Source organism: Pararge aegeria, chromosome 20, assembly GCF_905163445.1.
Source record: "Pararge aegeria chromosome 20, ilParAegt1.1, whole genome shotgun sequence".
Lineage (NCBI taxonomy): Eukaryota > Metazoa > Arthropoda > Insecta > Lepidoptera > Nymphalidae > Pararge > Pararge aegeria.
The window spans coordinates 3,050,323-3,068,147 of record NC_053199.1 but is presented as its reverse complement, the minus strand read 5'-3'; the positions used below and the strand labels follow the sequence as shown (position 1 = coordinate 3,068,147).

The 17,825-nt window shown below is 36.1% G+C and overlaps 5 protein-coding genes across 5 annotated transcripts; 2 read left to right on the top strand and 3 right to left on the bottom strand.

The window, feature by feature from the left end:
- Positions 1–518: 518 nt before the first annotated feature.
- Positions 519–3,356, bottom strand: LOC120632785 (suppressor of Mek1). Its single transcript, XM_039902794.1, has 3 exons — positions 3,106–3,356; positions 2,365–2,526; positions 519–1,918 (listed from the first exon to the last, which is right to left on the bottom strand). Exons 1-3 carry the CDS (start codon positions 3,142–3,144, stop codon positions 551–553), a joined length of 1,569 nt encoding a protein of 522 aa, XP_039758728.1. The 5' UTR covers positions 3,145–3,356; the 3' UTR covers positions 519–550.
- A 515-nt stretch (positions 3,357–3,871) lies between these two features.
- LOC120632811 (60S ribosomal protein L36) lies at positions 3,872–6,183 on the top strand. Its single transcript, XM_039902826.1, has 4 exons — positions 3,872–4,008; positions 4,157–4,280; positions 4,921–5,013; positions 6,009–6,183. The coding sequence occupies exons 2-4, from the start codon at positions 4,158–4,160 to the stop codon at positions 6,153–6,155; spliced, it is 363 nt and encodes a 120-aa protein (XP_039758760.1). The 5' UTR covers positions 3,872–4,008; position 4,157; the 3' UTR covers positions 6,156–6,183.
- Positions 6,184–7,148: 965 nt separating this feature from the next.
- LOC120632753 (protein ALP1-like) lies at positions 7,149–9,358 on the top strand. The gene is made up of 2 exons (XM_039902743.1): positions 7,149–7,532; positions 8,407–9,358. The coding sequence occupies exons 1-2, from the start codon at positions 7,249–7,251 to the stop codon at positions 9,311–9,313; spliced, it is 1,191 nt and encodes a 396-aa protein (XP_039758677.1). The 5' UTR covers positions 7,149–7,248; the 3' UTR covers positions 9,314–9,358.
- LOC120632754 lies at positions 7,590–9,813 on the bottom strand. The gene is made up of 2 exons (XM_039902744.1): positions 9,360–9,813; positions 7,590–8,319 (listed from the first exon to the last, which is right to left on the bottom strand). Exons 1-2 carry the CDS (start codon positions 9,535–9,537, stop codon positions 7,622–7,624), a joined length of 876 nt encoding a protein of 291 aa, XP_039758678.1. The 5' UTR covers positions 9,538–9,813; the 3' UTR covers positions 7,590–7,621.
- Positions 9,814–14,290: 4,477 nt separating this feature from the next.
- LOC120632708 (ribose-phosphate pyrophosphokinase 2) lies at positions 14,291–16,508 on the bottom strand. Its single transcript, XM_039902682.1, has one exon. It carries the CDS (start codon positions 16,291–16,293, stop codon positions 15,268–15,270), a length of 1,026 nt encoding a protein of 341 aa, XP_039758616.1. The 5' UTR covers positions 16,294–16,508; the 3' UTR covers positions 14,291–15,267.
- Between the last annotated feature and the right edge of the window lie 1,317 nt (positions 16,509–17,825).

The following is a 17,825-nucleotide window of genomic DNA, read 5'->3' as shown; positions in this document are numbered from 1 at the left end:
TGGCAGTGGTTATCAGTTTCACAGATAAGTCTCGGAGAAAATACATAAATTACCTCAAAAGCCTATAAAGTATTATTTCGGTTTTCATTCACACGTTATATAATCAAAGTCTTTAAAGGTACATTTCGATAAGCCTAACGGTACCTACCTTCTGCCTCTCTTTCGGGGTGACAGTGTTCGATCTCTAACTTTTCGGAGTTAATGGCGTTTTTAATTTAAGCAATTTAAAAATGCCTTACTTTAACGGTGCAGAAAATATCGTAGGGAAACCTCCATGCGCGAGAGATTTCATAACGTTCCCAAAGCTGCGTGAAGTCTACCAGTACTTAAAACGTACATAACTTAGAAAAGTTAGAGGTGGGAATCGAGCTCAGCCCCTGGAAAACGAAGTCGAAATCCTACCCCCTGGGCTATCGCGGCTTTGGTCAAACTTTGTGTAGAAAAAAAACAATTCCATCATCTTGATTAAAATAATATCTGTTCTCGTCTCCCAATATGTCGTTTAAAAAAAAAACAAATAACATATTAAATTAATTTTAATTTACATTCATTAGCTTTCATCAAACACAATCTTTTTACCTTGAAATGGTAAAATACCAGATTGCTTTTTCTTCGCCTCCCATGATGGATGCAATTTTTCAGGGACAACAGGGACATCTTTAGGATTCCCTCTATCAAATTGTCTATTGAACCCCTTCTTATCATCAATATTCCTGTGATTTTGGTTTAAATTCTTTTTGTTATAATTTGAACTATCAATTTCTGAATTATTATTTTTATTAAAATTGATATGTCTGGGTTCAAAGTTTCTCTGCGGTTTTCTTTTAGGAACATGACCAAACATAACAGCTCTCCTATACTGTCTGTTGCCTTGCTTATGAACTTCTTTAACTTCGTCTGGTTCCCTAGGTTCAACAAGCGACATATAATTATCACCTGTTGATGTAATAAAAAACGGATCAACCATTTTTGTAACTTTATTAGGTGCATCATCAGTTTCTTTGTTGAAATTTCTTTTCTCAAGTTTGTTTTTAAGGTTTTTATTTTTGTTGCTATTACCTTTTTTATCAAGCTTCCTATTTTTTACTTTTATTAGTAAATCATCTTCTTTATTAACTGCCTTGTTAGAACATACATTTTTGAGTGGTGATGTAGGTTCTGTTTTACTTTTGTTTGTCCCGAAATCATTGGAATCTATGTTTTGTTTAATTCCCTTTATAGAATAAAGGTTCTTGCTCTTTATATCTTTTATAGATAATTCTATTTTACTTTTCGTTGTAACCATATCGTTTGATTCTTCGCCACTACTTTCAATATCATTATTATTTTTATTATAAACAAGAGGTGTACCCATAACACTATTTTCAACTCTCCCTTTGCAATCATTATTCTCACTACTTGACTGTTCTACTTCCGACCCATCATCAATTTCCTTTTCACCAGCGTCATCTTCAATTTCATCATCAGAATTGTCGTTTTCATCATCAGTAGAAACATTTTCATCATCTAATTCGTTGTTTCCGTCAAAAGATTCACCATTTTCTGATACATCATCAGGCATCATGTTGCCACCATCTAGGGTAGTATTTTTGTCATCAGCAATTTCAACATCCCATTCTCCTTCAACATTAACAGTTTCATCAGCTTTACCTTTCTTATCTTTACCTTTCTTTTTATTCTTCTGATTCTCTCTCGCTTCTTTCTTCAGCTTCCTTCTTTCTTGCCTTGACATGAATAGGTCTTTTATTGATATGTCTGAGAACTTTTCTCTGATGTGTTTATATTTCTCTTGTAAAGCTTTGTGAAGAAGTAATCGAGCACATGCCTTATCATTGTCCACTATTGGCTTGTTTATAAAATCATTTAATTTTCCACTATGCGTCACTATAAACCGTGCTAAGTCTCTTGTGTTTATTTTCTGTAATAGAAAATCAAACAAATATTAAACTTAAAATGAAATCAATCATGAATCAAGCAATTATTACATGTCCCCACTTGGTATTTTGATTTTGTTGATTATGTAAGTACTTTGAAAATCTGGAATTTTTTGAAAAACCTAAAATAAATTTAATACCAAAGCTTTTGCTCTATGCAATAGGAAACTTTAATGTCACCAGTTTAAGAAAAAATAGCTCATTTAACTCCATATCCTCCAGCCCATAAACAATCTCAATGCAAAAAAAAGTGGTTCCCCTATTTCCTGCGTTATTGAAGGGCAAACCAACAATACATACATACATACATACATACATACATACATACATGCATACATACATACATGCATACATACATACATACATACATGCATACATACATACATGCATACATACATACATACATACATACATACATACATCTATATACCTTTATAATCAAAACTTCTTTAACAGCAGACTCTGCCTTCCTTTTTAATTTTTCTTTCAAGGATTCCGGTACTTCCTTTACCACCAAAGTCTTTGCCCTCCTTGTAAGCTTGTGTATTATTTGTATTTTTGCTTGATTTAGATTCTTTTTGAGCAATATTATCTGTAATTACCAAAACCAATAATCATTTTGCAGGTACACGGAAAACCAAATTACCTCTTAGATCCTGCATGCACAAAATGCACAATGCATGATCAAACAGTTTTTTTTTTCATGTGTCTAGAAGCACATTTGAATGCAATTTCACCTGGTGGTATATGATGGTGCATTCTAGTTCAGTTAGTAGCAGGCTTAACCACTTTGAGGCTGTGGCAGTAATATGAAGCCCTTTATCAATTTGTACTCTTCATCAACTCGAAATTGCTTGGCAGTACATCATTGTCAGTGGTAACTAGACAGGGCCGAAGCCTGACACTAGACCAGAGGAATTCATAAATTACAAATTCCTGAATTGACCCTGCAGGGGAGGTCGACCAATTTAATATTGACATTAATAAATAACAACAAAAATTATCATGCCCACCTATCAATGTCACACAGCTGGGCACAGGCAACTTTATATCTATGCATTTCTAATCCTACCTGGGAACAGAACCTAGGATCTTGTGATCCTTACTAGAATGTGCTAACAAAGGAATTTAGGACTAATATGGTACTATAAAAAATATAGTAATTGTTTACCTCATTATTAAATGCTTGTTTCACTGCACCGACTTCCATTTTTGTTGAATTAAATCAAAACCCAACTTTTTTAAGGTTATACTTAAAAATTACAAAAGGTTAAAATTTAAATAAATAATTAAAATAAAATGTAAGACACATTTCCAGCAATATTACACTAATTGCTGTATATTTCGATATGAGAAATTACGAACTGAAACGAAAAACAACCTCAAAACTTCGTTACAATTTTACTATATTATTGACATATTGACAACACACAGTTGACACTTGACATTGTTGACAACATACTTCACAGATTAACTAAGGTAGGTAAAGATCTGAGCTGATATTCAAGTTGTCCTTCATGATCTGATGCTCCAAATTTTACGTACGGAGTACTCTTGAATTAAATACTAATATTACAGCGATTTTAAATACTTGTAAACTGGTGCACTAGGTACACAAACATGTTAGGTGTATCCAGTTTCTCAGTATGGGGCAGTCACTTGAACACTGACCCTCAGAAAAATGTTGTTACCCCTACCTAGTACCTGAGTTAGTACGATGACAAATCACCTAGAAACTCCTTCATTGTCGTTAAGTTATGAAATTTACTTATTAAAATCAATTGTGACAACTTATATTTTGCGTATGGAGTGAAGTGCTTTGAACAGTGTTAATCTCTATGGTTTTGAAAGTTGAAGATGCAGGACTATAATATTATAATCACTATTTATATTCCTCTCAAAAGTAATGAAAGCGTAAAAGTTTTCAAATCGGATCCCATAAATAATATTTATTTGATAACAGTGATCTTAAATTTTCTTAATTATCTGCCAACTGTCAGTGTCAAAGTCTTTCAATGTCATTTCAATTTGACAAATCGATAGTTCTTTCACGTTAAAATTGTCAATCGGGAAAGTACGTAAAAACATTTTTAAACTCAAATTTATTTCTTGAATCCCCTAATATTTTAAATTATTTGTGATAAAATTAGTGCATCTTTTATCCGTAAGTGCTTCACATTAAGATATTTCATTTGAAAGTGGTGATTATTTGTGTTTTTCAGCATGGCGCCCCGGTTTGAAATCGCCGTGGGTCTGAAAAAAGGCCACAAAACAACAAAGATATCCGCTGGCAAAAAGGGTATTACGGACAAAGCTATCAGAATCAGACCAGCCAGGCTAAAGGGTGTAAGCGTTTTATTTTGTGTTATTTATGTTACTTTTAGGTTAATAACACTTACATGTCAGTTAAAAAAAAAAATCTGATCAGTATCATAATCGCAGAGAGACAGGGTCCAAGGCACAACCCTCTGACTCCCTCTGATTTTTAATTTGTGAAGCTGCCATTTTTATTCTAATATTGCTTGGTTATTGTTTGTTTATGCAAAGATCAGAAGATGTTCTTTATTTTGGCAAGGCACCATTCTATATGCATATTACACTGTAGATCTGCTTAAACAACACTAAATTATTGCTGAATCCATTCACAAAGCATAGATTTAGCTTATTGTATTGCATGGTGTGTATATGACTTTTTGTCTTGAAAGCTAATCAATCTCTCAGGATTGGCCCATCCACAACCAGAGGTTTACTGTGCCTCCAACCTTAAAGCTACAACCATGCTCTTTAAGTGGGAATTTCGGTTGAGATTTAAGGATTGTTAGAAGGTCTTGAAAGGTTGAAGTGCATCCTCTAAAAGGAGTTCTCATCACAAATGGATGCTGAATTCATAATTATGTTGTATATCTCCATACCATGAGAATTTTGACACCCTCAATTACTTTGGTTTCTGCTTGTTGTTTCAATATTCAATTCTTTTCTATTACAGCTACAAACCAAGCACTCCAAGTTTGTTCGCGATTTGGTTCGTGAAGTAGTGGGCCATGCACCCTATGAGAAGAGGGTTATGGAATTGCTTAAGGTTTGTTTTTACATTATTATTTTCATATATTATTTTATGGAAATTTAACACACTTTTAATAATATATTTGTTTAAAATCTTATGCTTCTATATTAATTGATTTGCTCTGCTTTGAAGGTTAATGTAATTTGAAAAAAAGATTTAGTCTAATTTTTAAAAGTAAAAAATTTTGGTTTGTCGTTAGTATATAATATAACATTTTTATATCTCCACCTTGTCAAAATAATTGTTTAACATCTGAAATGTATTCAGTTTACTACTAGTAGCTAATAGCTAGAGTCCTCTACCTGCATTGGAGCAGCATAGTGGGTCTATGCTCTAAAGCCGCTGGGGTGACCTGTGCCCAGTTGCAGGACAATAATATTATGATGACAGATTTGGGATATATTATGTAAAGTAGCAGAATGAAAATTTATATTGGAAATGAACTTAGAGATTAACAAAGTGTTGTGGAAATTGTGTATTCTCCAACAAATTGTGATTAAATATTTACAAAGTGATGCTGGGAAACTTAAGATAAACTTGTATGTCTAAAGAAAATTGCAGTCTCTGTTTGGATTTTTTATCCAACCAGAAGTTACCCACAGATCTTTCAACAACGTTAATATTTTTTTTAAAAAATCTGAAAAGTAAGCTACATGCATCTTAAACCATCATCCATTTGTTCTCCGCGCTAGCCTATGACAATATAATAATAGGCAGTTCTCAAGTTAGTCCCAGGTGGCACAAAACTATGGAATTTGAACATCACTTCAAAACATCCTTGTTGTTCCGGTGTGATACTGCATAGGAATGGATTAGGGGTTCAATATAACTGGCATACTGCTTACATATTAGCCCTCATCTTACATCATAGCCTGCAGTTAAGGGCTAACTTGTAGAGGTATATCAAAATATCCCATTGTTTAAGTCTATCATTATTAACATGTTGCTATAAAACGTTTAATCAGTTTGATTGGTCCATTGAAAGCTAATTATTTCATACTGTGTTGCAGGTGTCGAAAGATAAGCGTGCGCTGAAATTCCTGAAGCGTCGTCTCGGCACCCACATCCGCGCCAAGAGGAAGCGTGAAGAGATGAGTAACGTGCTCGTGCAGATGAGGAAGGCGGCCGCCCAGGCTCACCACACCCACGCCCACTAATTTGTAATAAAACCTTATGTAAGACAAACTCGTGTTTTATTTTCATGTTGCTTCTATACTTTGTTATATTCTTTTCTTTAATAGGAATTATTGTCAGACCAGGCAGATAGATGGCAAACTTGGGCAAAAGACATGTTTCATTCCACAGAAAGGAAATCTTCTTACACAGCTTTATTAACTCTCCGAGCATTGGTGCACAAGTAGAAGTAATAAACATGGGTTAATAAAAATACTCCCTTTTGCTCTCTTTGGCAGATGGACACTTCAATTTTATCCCTTGTCAGCAGAGCTAGCTGTCTCCTGTCCGAGCAGCTAGGACATTTTTCTACCTGGAGAAAGAACACAGTTTTACTCTTATCAACTCTCCCAAGCATTGGGGCCTGAGTGAAATAATATCTAATTATCAACTTGGGTAAGCTTCTCCTATTCCCTGTTACCATGCTTTGGCAGGTGAACAATTGGTAAGGGAATATAAATTGTGTATGCTTGATGTTGTCTGTCAACTTAGTTGGGTGTTGACTAACGCTGCATTTATTGGTGCGATGTGACCATTCCAGCACCTAAAGAGCATTTCGCTGGTTCTAAAACTTTATGCCCAATGCGCCAATTGCCACTTTAGCTTCCAGCCTTGTGGAGTTGTATAAAATACCTCTGGTTTTCTAAGAATATCAAGACATTCATGATTTGATCAATTATGCCCGTTTTAACTAAATCAAGGCATCCGATTTAGGTAATAACTATTGGTGAACGGTTGACGTATGCTAAGAATCTCCTTAGATTAAGCGTTACTTAATTAGGCATTTCCTAGTTCGTCGTTAGATAAAATGGGCATTAGAGTTTCCTTTTTTTTCAATTAGGCCTATAGTAAATGAGAACGTTTCAGAGGTGTAAGTCAACTGACAGGCACTTGAATATGTTTTCCAGTCACAGGTACAGTACGATTCAAACTTAAATGCGTCTGCGTGAAGTTAGCAAACGTGCGCTGTTAGGCCGGGTTCCCACTATGCCGGACCGGCAGATCTGCCGGAAACCGGACACCGGACAGAGTGTTCACATTTAAAGCACCTCAGTTGAATTTGGACCTGTGCCCACAATGGACGACGAAATTGTTGTGTTGTGGTGGTGGTGGTACAGAAGGCAAAATAAAAGAAGAAAGTATTGGGTACATCCTATTTTACGGGAAAGATTTACACTAGGGACATTTGAAACATTGATGGGTGAACTTAGAAGTGACGGATCAAAGTTCTTCAATTATTTTCGAATGACAACAACCACTTTTGACGATTTACTGGGACGACTTTCACCAGGCATAAGAGTACGAAATACAAGTTTTAGAGAATGTATTTGCCCAGAACAAAGATTGGCCATTTGTTTAAGGTAAAGTGTGTGTGTGTGTTCTTTTGACAATAAATAATTATTAATTAAAAATGCAAATTAGTCACTTAAGTATTTATTTGTACTCAAATTTAAAACCCTTCAAAATCTAAATATTCTGACTCTTGGGAGTATATGGAATGAGTAGATGCTGTTGGCGAAACTGGATTCACTGGAATTTGGGAAGAAGTTGATGGTATAGGTGTTGTAGAGTATCCAGAGTGTTGATCTTGCGTAGGTGTCGCCTGTTGATTAGGATGTGTGTAGTATCCAGAGCGAGTATACTGATCTGGTCCGGTCATCTGATTATAATGACGCCAATGTCCGTAATTCTCTCTCTCATAATTCCTACTTTTAATTTTTTGCAACATTGTCAGGACGCTGGCTTGAAATTCTAAAGTCTCTTCGATAGTTAAAGTGTTCAAGACTGGTATAATGCCTTTGAAAAAAGAAAGATGATGGTTTTCTTTTTCTGGGTTCATTCTGGAATCCAAAAACTTTGACATCTTCTCATTTACTTCTTTATTATCAATTGTTCTTTTATCTTTAATTAAAGATGAACGAAAATCTGATTCCATGCCTACTTCAGTCTCGGTTCTTGCTTTTTTTGAACCCGACTCATGAGGCGGTCGAGGTTCGGAGACCTTTTTCAAAAACATTAATTGCTCGTGATATAAATAATTTCGTGTCTTTTTGGCCGAAGATCCAGATTTAGACTCATCTTTTTGTTTTTTCACCGTCTTAAGCCATGAATCTCGTATATTATTCCATTTAGTTGAAACCAGTTTTCCTGAAATAAATAAAAAAATATCAGAATTGAATTTATTTATTGGTGACATATAATGTAATATGTAGTAACAAAATATACTTTTTTCAGATATTTAGCTTCAGGATGTTCATTCAAAGAAATACATTACTCATACAGAGTAGGCGTTTCGACAATAAGTAAAATAATAAAAGAAATGAGCAACGTCATTTGGGAAAGCCTACAGACAGATTTTCTTAAGCTGCCTGATACTGAGAGAGAATGGGAGGACATCGCTTTAAGATTCGAAAGAAAAGCCAACTTTCCTCACTGTATTGGAGCAGTAGATGGCAAACATATTAGAATTTTGAAGCCAGCCAAGAGTGGTTCTATGTTCTTTAATTACAAGGAATATTATTCTTTTGTATTAATGGCAATTGTCGATTCAGAGTACCGATTTATTTTTATCAGTGTGGGCTCGTATGGCAAGGAATGCGATTCCACTATATTAAAGGATAGTATATTTTGGAAAAAAATCAATGATGGTACTTTAAATGTACCAAAGCCTCGACCACTTCATACAAACATGCACGAGGAATTACCGTTTATACTAGTTGGCGATGAAGGCTTTGCTTTAACACCTAATCTCCTACGTCCATATGGAGGTACACATTTGAATAATGATAAAAAGATTTTTAACTATAGATTAAGTCGAGCACGAAGGTACGTTGAGTGCGCTTTTGGTATTCTAGCAAATAAGTGGCGAATACTCCATCGGCCTATAGATCTGAACGTAGACACAGCAATTAAAGTAATTAAAGCTTGTACAGTCTTACATAATTTTGTTAGAGAAAAAGACGGTATAAATTTTGAAAGTTACCAAAATATAGAAAATGGACAAGAACAAGAAACGAGACCCGTGGATCGAAATGGGTCGACTCGAGGTGGCCCTAATGCCAATGCTATACGAACAGCATTTACTAATTATTTTGTTTCGGATATTGGTTCCGTTCCGTGGCAGGCAGCAGCTATAAATTAAAATTTGTGAATGCATTTTTATCAATAAAAATATTTAAAAAACTCACCGTACTGTTTTCTTTCTTTTTCTTCCAGTTCATCGAAGTTTGGTTTCAGTATTAAACATACTTCACGCCATGCTGCTAACTTTAAGTTTTTGTCTTTATAGACATCTTCGGTCTTGTCCCACAGAACAGGTCTCTCTTGGACAAGCGTAATTAAAGTTTCTATTTGTATGTCGCTCATGCTACACGTCTACTTTACTCAGAAAATGCGAGCCGAATGAAGTGCGGGGAGAACGGGCGGGGCGGGGCGGGGAACGCGGGTCGAACTGGTTCACATTATTCCGGTCCGGTGATTTTGCCGGCATTTTGTAGTGACAAAACGCTCGGTAAAAATGCCGGGCTCGGCGAAAAAGCCAGACTCGGGATCATGTGAATAGCTTCATACAATTTGTACCGCCACTAGGCCTTCCGGCAATTTTACCGGACCGGGAGATCTGCCGGTCCGGCATAGTGGGAACCCGGCCTTACCCTCCCCGTTACACCGGACACCTAAAATGTGTGTGGTGCGCAACGTGACGCGCAAACTACAGGGGCGCATTTACGTTTGAATCGTACTGTATTTGGGACGAAAATATGTCACGTAGTTTTCCAAACGTTTCCCATCTGTGCTAGAGTTGGCGGTTCATCTTTGTCGAAAATGGAGTTCCTCTACTGAATCGTGGTCGTATATACAAATACACGATACACGTCTTCAATTTCAGAGCTGTCAACGTTTGTTCATTGTCAGTTCAGGTAGAACTACGTTCAGATAGGACCACGATTCAGTTGAGGAGGTCCATTTTCGACAAAGATGAACCGCCGACTTACAGAACAGAGTGTGTCCATGGAAGTAGATCTGCCATGCTTATTTTTGCCATCAAGCTGCATTGCATATCATGCCTGTATATGCGTAGGGCGTAGTTTGCAGCGTGGGTGTTATGACTCAAATGCCTGTAGCCTTTGAGTCTTATCACTCACGCCTCCATACGTAATACGCATCAGATCGATGGACTGGCTCTGCGAGGTATCGCTCTATCAATAGGCCATTGATTTCCACCCAGATAGAACCTCTGCTCATTGTATCAACTATTAACAAGAAAAATTCCCATTCAAAAAATTTTTGTCGGCTGATTTTTTCAGCTTTGACTACTAATTTTTTTTTAATCCACAACTGTATGCAAACTAAACCAAAAGCAGCCATTTTCGACTCTGTTGATCCCACTAATTCCATTTATATAAATACTGGGATTATGAGATATATAATTCACTTTATTATGTTTATATACACTTATGTACCTATTCTGAATTTCTGACGTTATTCATACGTTATCAGCTGTTTTCATTACAAAGATAGATGGAGGTCAACGTGTTAACGTAATTTTGCTAAACAAACCGTCAGAGATACGATTGTTTTTTACATAGAGTACGTAACTAATTTCGCACACAATTCAGGCTTAACGATGATCATTATTGCCTATCCTAAGTGAAAGTTAAGTAGGTGCCATCAGACAGTACTGCAACTATCCTCTTTTGATACCATTTCATCATCATCATCATCACATAAACCCTTTACTGGCCCACTACAGGGCAAGGGTTCTCCCACAATGAGAACAGGTTTATGCCGTAGTCCACCACGCTGGCCCAGTGTGGATTGGTGCCCTCCACACGCCTTCGAGAACATTATGGAGAACTGTCAGGCAAGCAGGTTTCTTCACGATTTTCCTTCATCGTTGAAGCAAGTGATATGTTAATTACTTAAAACGCACATAACTCATAAAAGTTAGATGTCGTGCTGGGATTCGAACTCGGCCCACCGAAAGTGAAGCCGACGTCCTAACTGTCACCGCTTCAATACTACTGTCGCGTCGCGCGCTACGATACCATTTATTTCGTAGTAAACTTTGACGCGATCAATAAGTAAACCAAGGTAGAAAATCACATGTTACAGTTAATTTATAAAGTGGGTAAATAATTCAACTTTTGATAACTATAAATTCATATTTGCCAGATATTTAAGTTCATGACATTGAGTGTGGGTATTTTGATATAAATACGACTGCATTATCGATGCACCGCAGTACTACAATGGACTCGAACGATGCAAAGAAAACTCCCGGTGTCTTAGTCGTTTATACACTTGGTACTCTGTTCTATAATCGAGGGATGTGGCAACTATGAGTGTAATTATTGCATACGTTGGTTGACCTTATCATCATTATCAATACATTTCTGACTCTATAAAGCACGCGGGTCTCCTCCCAGAAATAGAAGAGTTTAGGCCGTCCACAAGGCTGGCCCAGTTCGGTTTAGACTTCACACACCGTTGAGAACATTATGAAGAACTCTCAAACATGCAGGTTTTCTCACGATGTTTTTCTTTAAGTAATATGATAATAATTGTAGACGGCCGATTGGCGCAGTTTGCAGCGACCCTGTTTTATGAGTCCAAGGCCGTGGGTTCGATTCCCACTACTTGAAAACGTTTTGTGTGATGAGCATGTATGTTCAGTGTCTGGGTGTTTATATGTATATTTATTCTATTCTATTAATGTATATTATTCATAAAAATATTCATCAGTCCTCTTAGTACCCATAACACAAGCTACGCTTACTTTGGAGCTAGATGGCGATGTATAAGTTGTCGTAGTAAATTTATTTATTTATTTATATCCCGTTTAATCCACTCAGAGTCATTTAACACACAGAGGACACAAACACTATGTTGGTCCAGTAAATATCTAGGTATAGAGCGGTTGCTATGCTTCTGATTTTGCGAGACTATTTTTAATCGCGATAGCAAGACAACAGACGCGGGCCGAAGCGACGTTTGATTGATGATCCAAATTTTATTAGCGTTTATTTGAGACACTAGAATTTTGGTCGGATTGAAAGTGTTTAATTTTAATAGACCTAAAAATAAGAAGTTATAAAAAATGCGCGACTAATTATAAAAAGAATAATTTTGTGGTTTATTATTTGTTTAGTTACTGGTAACTAGCTGATGCCCGCGATCTAGCGTTTGTTTGGGTTTTTCAAAACCACTCGGGTACCCTATATTTTCTCGGGATGAAATGTATCCTATGGTCCAGGATTTAAAATATTTCCAAGCAAAACTTTAGAATTTTCCTTGAGAAGCGACATAATATTGTATCCGAAGCATTGCTCAATGCTCTCTCTTCGAACCAGGCTACCTGAGATCGGTAGGTAGGTATGTTAAAAAACGCGCACATAGTCAATATACTAATATTTAAAGCTGAAAGATTTATTTGTTTGTTTACCTGATAGCGAAAATCTCAGGAACTTCTGGTCCGATTTGAAAAATTATTTCAGTAACGTTATTTCAAAAATGTTCATCCCATTTATAGAGGAAGGCTATATTTTTTATAACGATTAGACCAAAAGGAGCATAGCGTCAATGAAGAATGATTCAAAATCGGGGTTTTTGTTTTCTTTTTTGAGCTTCCGCTGTGTGCGCTGCGTATACGGTCAGTTTCGATAATATCATGTATTACAAAGTTATTCCCCTTCATAAGTTCTAAAAAAAAGTCCGCGACAACATATTATTTTGTTAAGACGAATTGACGAAGATAATGGGGCTGGATAACCAGTGCTGCGCTTTTCAGTATGCAGTTATACTGAGCCAGCTCTTTTGTCACACTTTTTTTTTTATTCTTTTACAAATTTATGACACAAATGTGTGACAATAAAGACGATTTTTCTTTCTTTCATATAATATATACATTTAAGATTGACCAATACGCGGACCAAGTCGCGAGGGACAGAGATGTGTTTCGTCAATACTCGGCCTCGCGCCGTTGTATCGGATAAAAGCTTGCATGTATGTGAAACGAAACTTAAGGAGCACACCTAACTTTATTATCTTTCATGTCTAGAAAACATCAGCGTTAGCAAGAAACAGACAGCTATTGGGTTCCGTAACAAAAAAAAAGTTTTTGCCGCGTGCACGTTCGACTAAGGTTCACAATGAATTTTGAGCTTAGAGTCATCACGCGGTTACAATCCGGGTTAGCAGGCTTAAGTAACGATTACTATCCGGTGTTTGTGACCATGACTGGGAAATTAGGTAACAAAAGAAAAAGCTAATGTTGGTACCCCATCCAAGTATCGAGTGGAGTCAACACTGTTTAACGAACGAAATCGACTTATATAAACACATCGCCATCTAGGTCCAAAGAAAGCGTAGCTTCTGTTATGGGTACTAGGATGACTGATGAATATTTTTATCAATACTATACACAAAAATTTATAATAAACAGAAAAACACCCAAACACTGGAAAACATTCATGTTCATCAAACACGAAGTTGTGGGAATCGAACCCACAGCCTTGGACTCAGAAGGCGGGATCCCTGCCCAATGCGCCAGTCGGCCGTCAAATTTATATCGTTACCAAGACTACTAGCGTTATGTGTGCATATATTGTGATAAAATACACGCACACTAAAAATAGAACATCTAGCTATTAGCAAATTGCTATAGAGAATTCGCTTTATCTAAGCTTTATAGTTACTCACTTATATTGTTTTCATTACATTGATACCGCAACGGACGCACCCACTAACAAACATCGGCGTCAATTGACCTTCAGGTCAAATCTTAACTTGCTCAGATAGCTTGTCATATGATGTAATATCAAAAACAATTTAAATTATGTATTATCACAGCAAAAATTTAAATTAAGAACTATCCACATGCCAACCTACTTTTATGATTATTTTAACATACCAAGCAAAACTATGAAAAGACACTGAGTAAAAGTTAGTAAAAGGGTAATTTAAGTGAGGTTATAAATTTGGCTGCTTTTTTTTACTTTTTGGGAATGCTGTTAGATTGAAAATAATACTTTGTGACTACATCAGTAACCTCAATTATATTCATTATGAAATTCGTAACAATGTTTGAATTTAGAATAATAAAACACAAAGATTTGATGTTACTTTTTAATGTCTTAGTGTAAGGACCAATTATACATAAGTTGTAATTTAGAAACAAAACATTTAATTTACAAATGAGGCACTAAATTTCAATTAAAAATATTAAATTTTGTTAATTTTAAACAATGAGCTAATATCTACTAAAAGTTACACCAAAGATCTGTCAAAAAATTTAACAATCATACTGCACCTAAGTATATATTTTTTTAATTACTGCCAACTTTTAACATTCATAAAGGCCACAATCTTTTTTTTTAGATGTATTGCCTTAATTAAAAGCATTTTAAGCATGTTTAAGAAATTCTCTTATCTTAATAAGTAACTTATAACGATAAAAAAGGAAATAAACAGAAACATGTCTTTTAAAAGTTCATAATAATATGGATCATTTAGATTCAACTTCATAAACAGCTGGGTTTTCATCTAATATAATGCCAAAACAGATCTATTGTAAAGTGTTTACTTAGGTAAAAAAAATACAATTTTTCTTTAAATATCACAAGTTTTTGTATAATATATTCTTTAGAAAATCAAACTGCAGTAAAATTTATTTAAATGCATGTTGACTGTAATAGGTACTTACTATAACATATATAGTGTGGGTTTTGATCTATTCTACACATAAAAACACCTAGATACATGTCATGAAATTTTGTATCAAAATACAGTATATTCCTTTTTATATAAAAATTCATAGACAAAATGTTCTCTTTTTATTGTATTGATGCAAGCTGGACACGCTAGCCTTAACTTATTGAGATTATAACTAAAATTACACCTAAAATTAAATTAGTAGGTTTCCAACATATAAAAAGAACCACTGAAATGTATCACTGGTATCAAATATCATGTACATTCATTAATATATAGCTAATAATTTGCTTCAGATGCCACTAGTGAATTTTATCAATTGACAAAAACATTCAAGCAGTGATAAACAGTCGGAGACCATAACCTAATTACATAAAATATAATTTACTAGTATGGAACATTAGAGAATAGGTACGAAACAGACTCGCCATTATGGGTACGCCTTACAGCCTCAGCAAGCATCATTGATACATCAATGCACTGGATTTTAGGACAATCCTGCATATGCCTTTCCTGAGGTATAGTGTTAGTTACAACTACAGCTTCTAAGCATGCATTATTAATCCTTGAAATAGCTGGTCCTGAGAAGATACCATGAGTTAATATTGCATACACTTTTACAGCACCAGCTTCGATTAGTTTTTCTGCAGCATGACAAATTGTTCCACAAGTATCAGCCATGTCATCAACTAAAATTGCTGTGCGATCTTTAACATCACCAACTAAAACCATAGACGCAACTTCATTTGCCTTTTTTCTTTCTTTATGGATAAGAGCAAACTCAACATTCAGCCTGTCAGCAATGGAGGTGACTCGTTTAGCACCACCAGCATCGGGGGACACGACAATGCTAGTTTTCCAATCTGGAATGTTCTCTTTGATCCACTTTAGCACCGCCGGCTCAGCGAAAAGGTTATCGACAGGGATATCGAAGAAACCTTGGATTTGCGACGCGTGAAGGTCCATAGTTATGATATGGTCCGCGCCAGACACTGATAAAATGTTAGCGACGAGTTTAGCTGTAATAGGCGCTCTGCTCTTGTCTTTTTTGTCTTGCCTAGCGTACGGGAAACAAGGTATGACCGCTGTAACGCGGGATGCGGAAGCTATCTTGCAAGCGTTGATCATAATTAGCAACTCCATTAAGTTGTCGTTTATTTCACCACTGCCACTTTGGACGATGTAAACGTCTTCCCCGCGTACTGATTCGCCAATCTCGACACACGTTTCCATGTTGCTAAATTTCTTGGTTACCACTTTGCCTAGATCGATTCCGAGACGGTCGACGATCTTCTGCGCCAAGTCCGGATGCGAACTACCACTGAACACTTTGATGTTAGGCATTCTGGTTGTTAGGGGTGAAAAGTGATCTAATTTATTCACTACTTCTTCTAGATTAATAGTTGATTTCATCAGCGCCGGAGTGAAATGAACTCCGTTCGTTCACCGTGGGACTACAGGAACGAAACAATGATCCACACACGGAGGTCTAATTAATTAGACGAGCCACTTAGTGCAACGTGGGGACTCTGCTCCACAGAACAATAATATGCTCTCCTCAACCCGCAAATACGCCGCAATTTACGCGCTGGCTGTCTCGCACGCACGTTTTTATATTTATTGAATGAAATGTCAATCAAAAAGACAGCCGCGCAAGGGCATCGGTGTGACCAGCACAAAATTTTATAAATTATTACAATATTGATTTTTTCGGTCTGAGAAATGTGGTCTATAAAAATCATATTTTTTTAGCACATTTTATTAAATTTTTAGTTTACTAAACAAATGAATTTGTGTGATTAGGTACTATAAATAACATAACAAAGTCTTATTATGTTGCATTATTTTTAAACCTACTTTTGGTTCTTTCACCATTTATTTTCCGCAGAAAAAACAAAGTCTACATCACCCGCAGCCTTTCAATTAACGTTCCACTGTTTGGCAAAGGCCTTCTCTCTCATAGGACGGCTTTAGAGGATAGACTTCTCCAATGCAGGTTGGTGGGCTTTAACTTGCAATACCTAAGTTAATACAGTTTTAATCTCTTATCTTATCTTTAGGGAAAATTAACAGAAATTGTCCATCCAAAAGTGTCCATAATATAAAGAGAGTTTTTTGTTTCAAGGCAAACCACACCATTTCCGGTTGTATAATGTTGCCATCTTTCGTTAAAGCCTAATTACCCTACTCACAAGAGACTACTCCTAAGTAAGGCCATCATTTTCTTTCAAATAAATTACCCATCCATCCGGGAATTTAGCCTGCAATGGCTTGCTTGTTAAGGTGTCTTCATACGCTTGGCAAAAAATTTCAAACAGCGAACACCAAACAACATGCACGAACGTGTGGGACCTTGTTTGTGTTTGCGTGTTCGGCGTCGTTAGCAGTTTTTGTGCACAAATAAAAGGAAGTTCGGCAAACACGTTTGCGATGTATCCACACGGCTTTAAAATGTTGTAGAGAATACTTACCTCTTGCTTTTTAATTTTTTGTCGTTGTTTTGATGTCAAAAATAAGAGATCTATTTATGTTTGAGGAGTCCTCCCGGTCCTTCCCCATGTGCTCCTTTATTATGATGAGCGTGAAATGCTTACCAACCATGTACCGAAATCGAATTGCAACCCATGTATTGTGTAGTTCCAGTGGCCATCCGGGGTCTTCATCATTAGCGACTTTTTTTAAATCATTTTTTTCATAATACTTGTAGGTCAACCAGCAAGTAATTGCTTCCACAAACTCGTCCGCCATTTTTGCCCATCTGCAATAAACCTACGTGTTCACCAAGCATGTGAATGCCATTTTAGTGTTTGTTGATTTTGACAAACAGCAAGCATGTGGATGGGCTATTATATATAACGCACACGTATTTGTCACACAATAAAACAAATATCTTAAAAATTTGCGGGCAGTTTATAGGTTTAATAATATAAAAATAAAACTAGTAG

Coding starts and splice junctions, on each gene's coding strand:
- LOC120632785 (XM_039902794.1), bottom strand. CDS start 3,144: ATGGAAGTCGGTGCAGTGAAACAAGCATTTAATAATGAG. Junction 2,527..3,105: donor AACAAGCATTTAATAATGAG/GTAAACAATTAC, acceptor TGGTAATTACAG/ATAATATTGCTCAAAAAGAA. Junction 1,919..2,364: donor AAGAAGTTTTGATTATAAAG/GTATATAGATGT, acceptor TTTCTATTACAG/AAAATAAACACAAGAGACTT.
- LOC120632811 (XM_039902826.1), top strand. CDS start 4,158: ATGGCGCCCCGGTTTGAAATCGCCGTGGGTCTGAAAAAAGGCCACAAA. Junction 4,281..4,920: donor GACCAGCCAGGCTAAAGGGT/GTAAGCGTTTTA, acceptor TTTCTATTACAG/CTACAAACCAAGCACTCCAA. Junction 5,014..6,008: donor GGGTTATGGAATTGCTTAAG/GTTTGTTTTTAC, acceptor ACTGTGTTGCAG/GTGTCGAAAGATAAGCGTGC.
- LOC120632753 (XM_039902743.1), top strand. CDS start 7,249: ATGGACGACGAAATTGTTGTGTTGTGGTGGTGGTGGTACAGAAGGCAA. Junction 7,533..8,406: donor AGATTGGCCATTTGTTTAAG/GTAAAGTGTGTG, acceptor TACTTTTTTCAG/ATATTTAGCTTCAGGATGTT.
- LOC120632754 (XM_039902744.1), bottom strand. CDS start 9,537: ATGAGCGACATACAAATAGAAACTTTAATTACGCTTGTCCAAGAGAGA. Junction 8,320..9,359: donor AAAAGAAAGAAAACAGTACG/GTGAGTTTTTTA, acceptor TATTTATTTCAG/GAAAACTGGTTTCAACTAAA.
- LOC120632708 (XM_039902682.1), bottom strand. CDS start 16,293: ATGAAATCAACTATTAATCTAGAAGAAGTAGTGAATAAATTAGATCAC.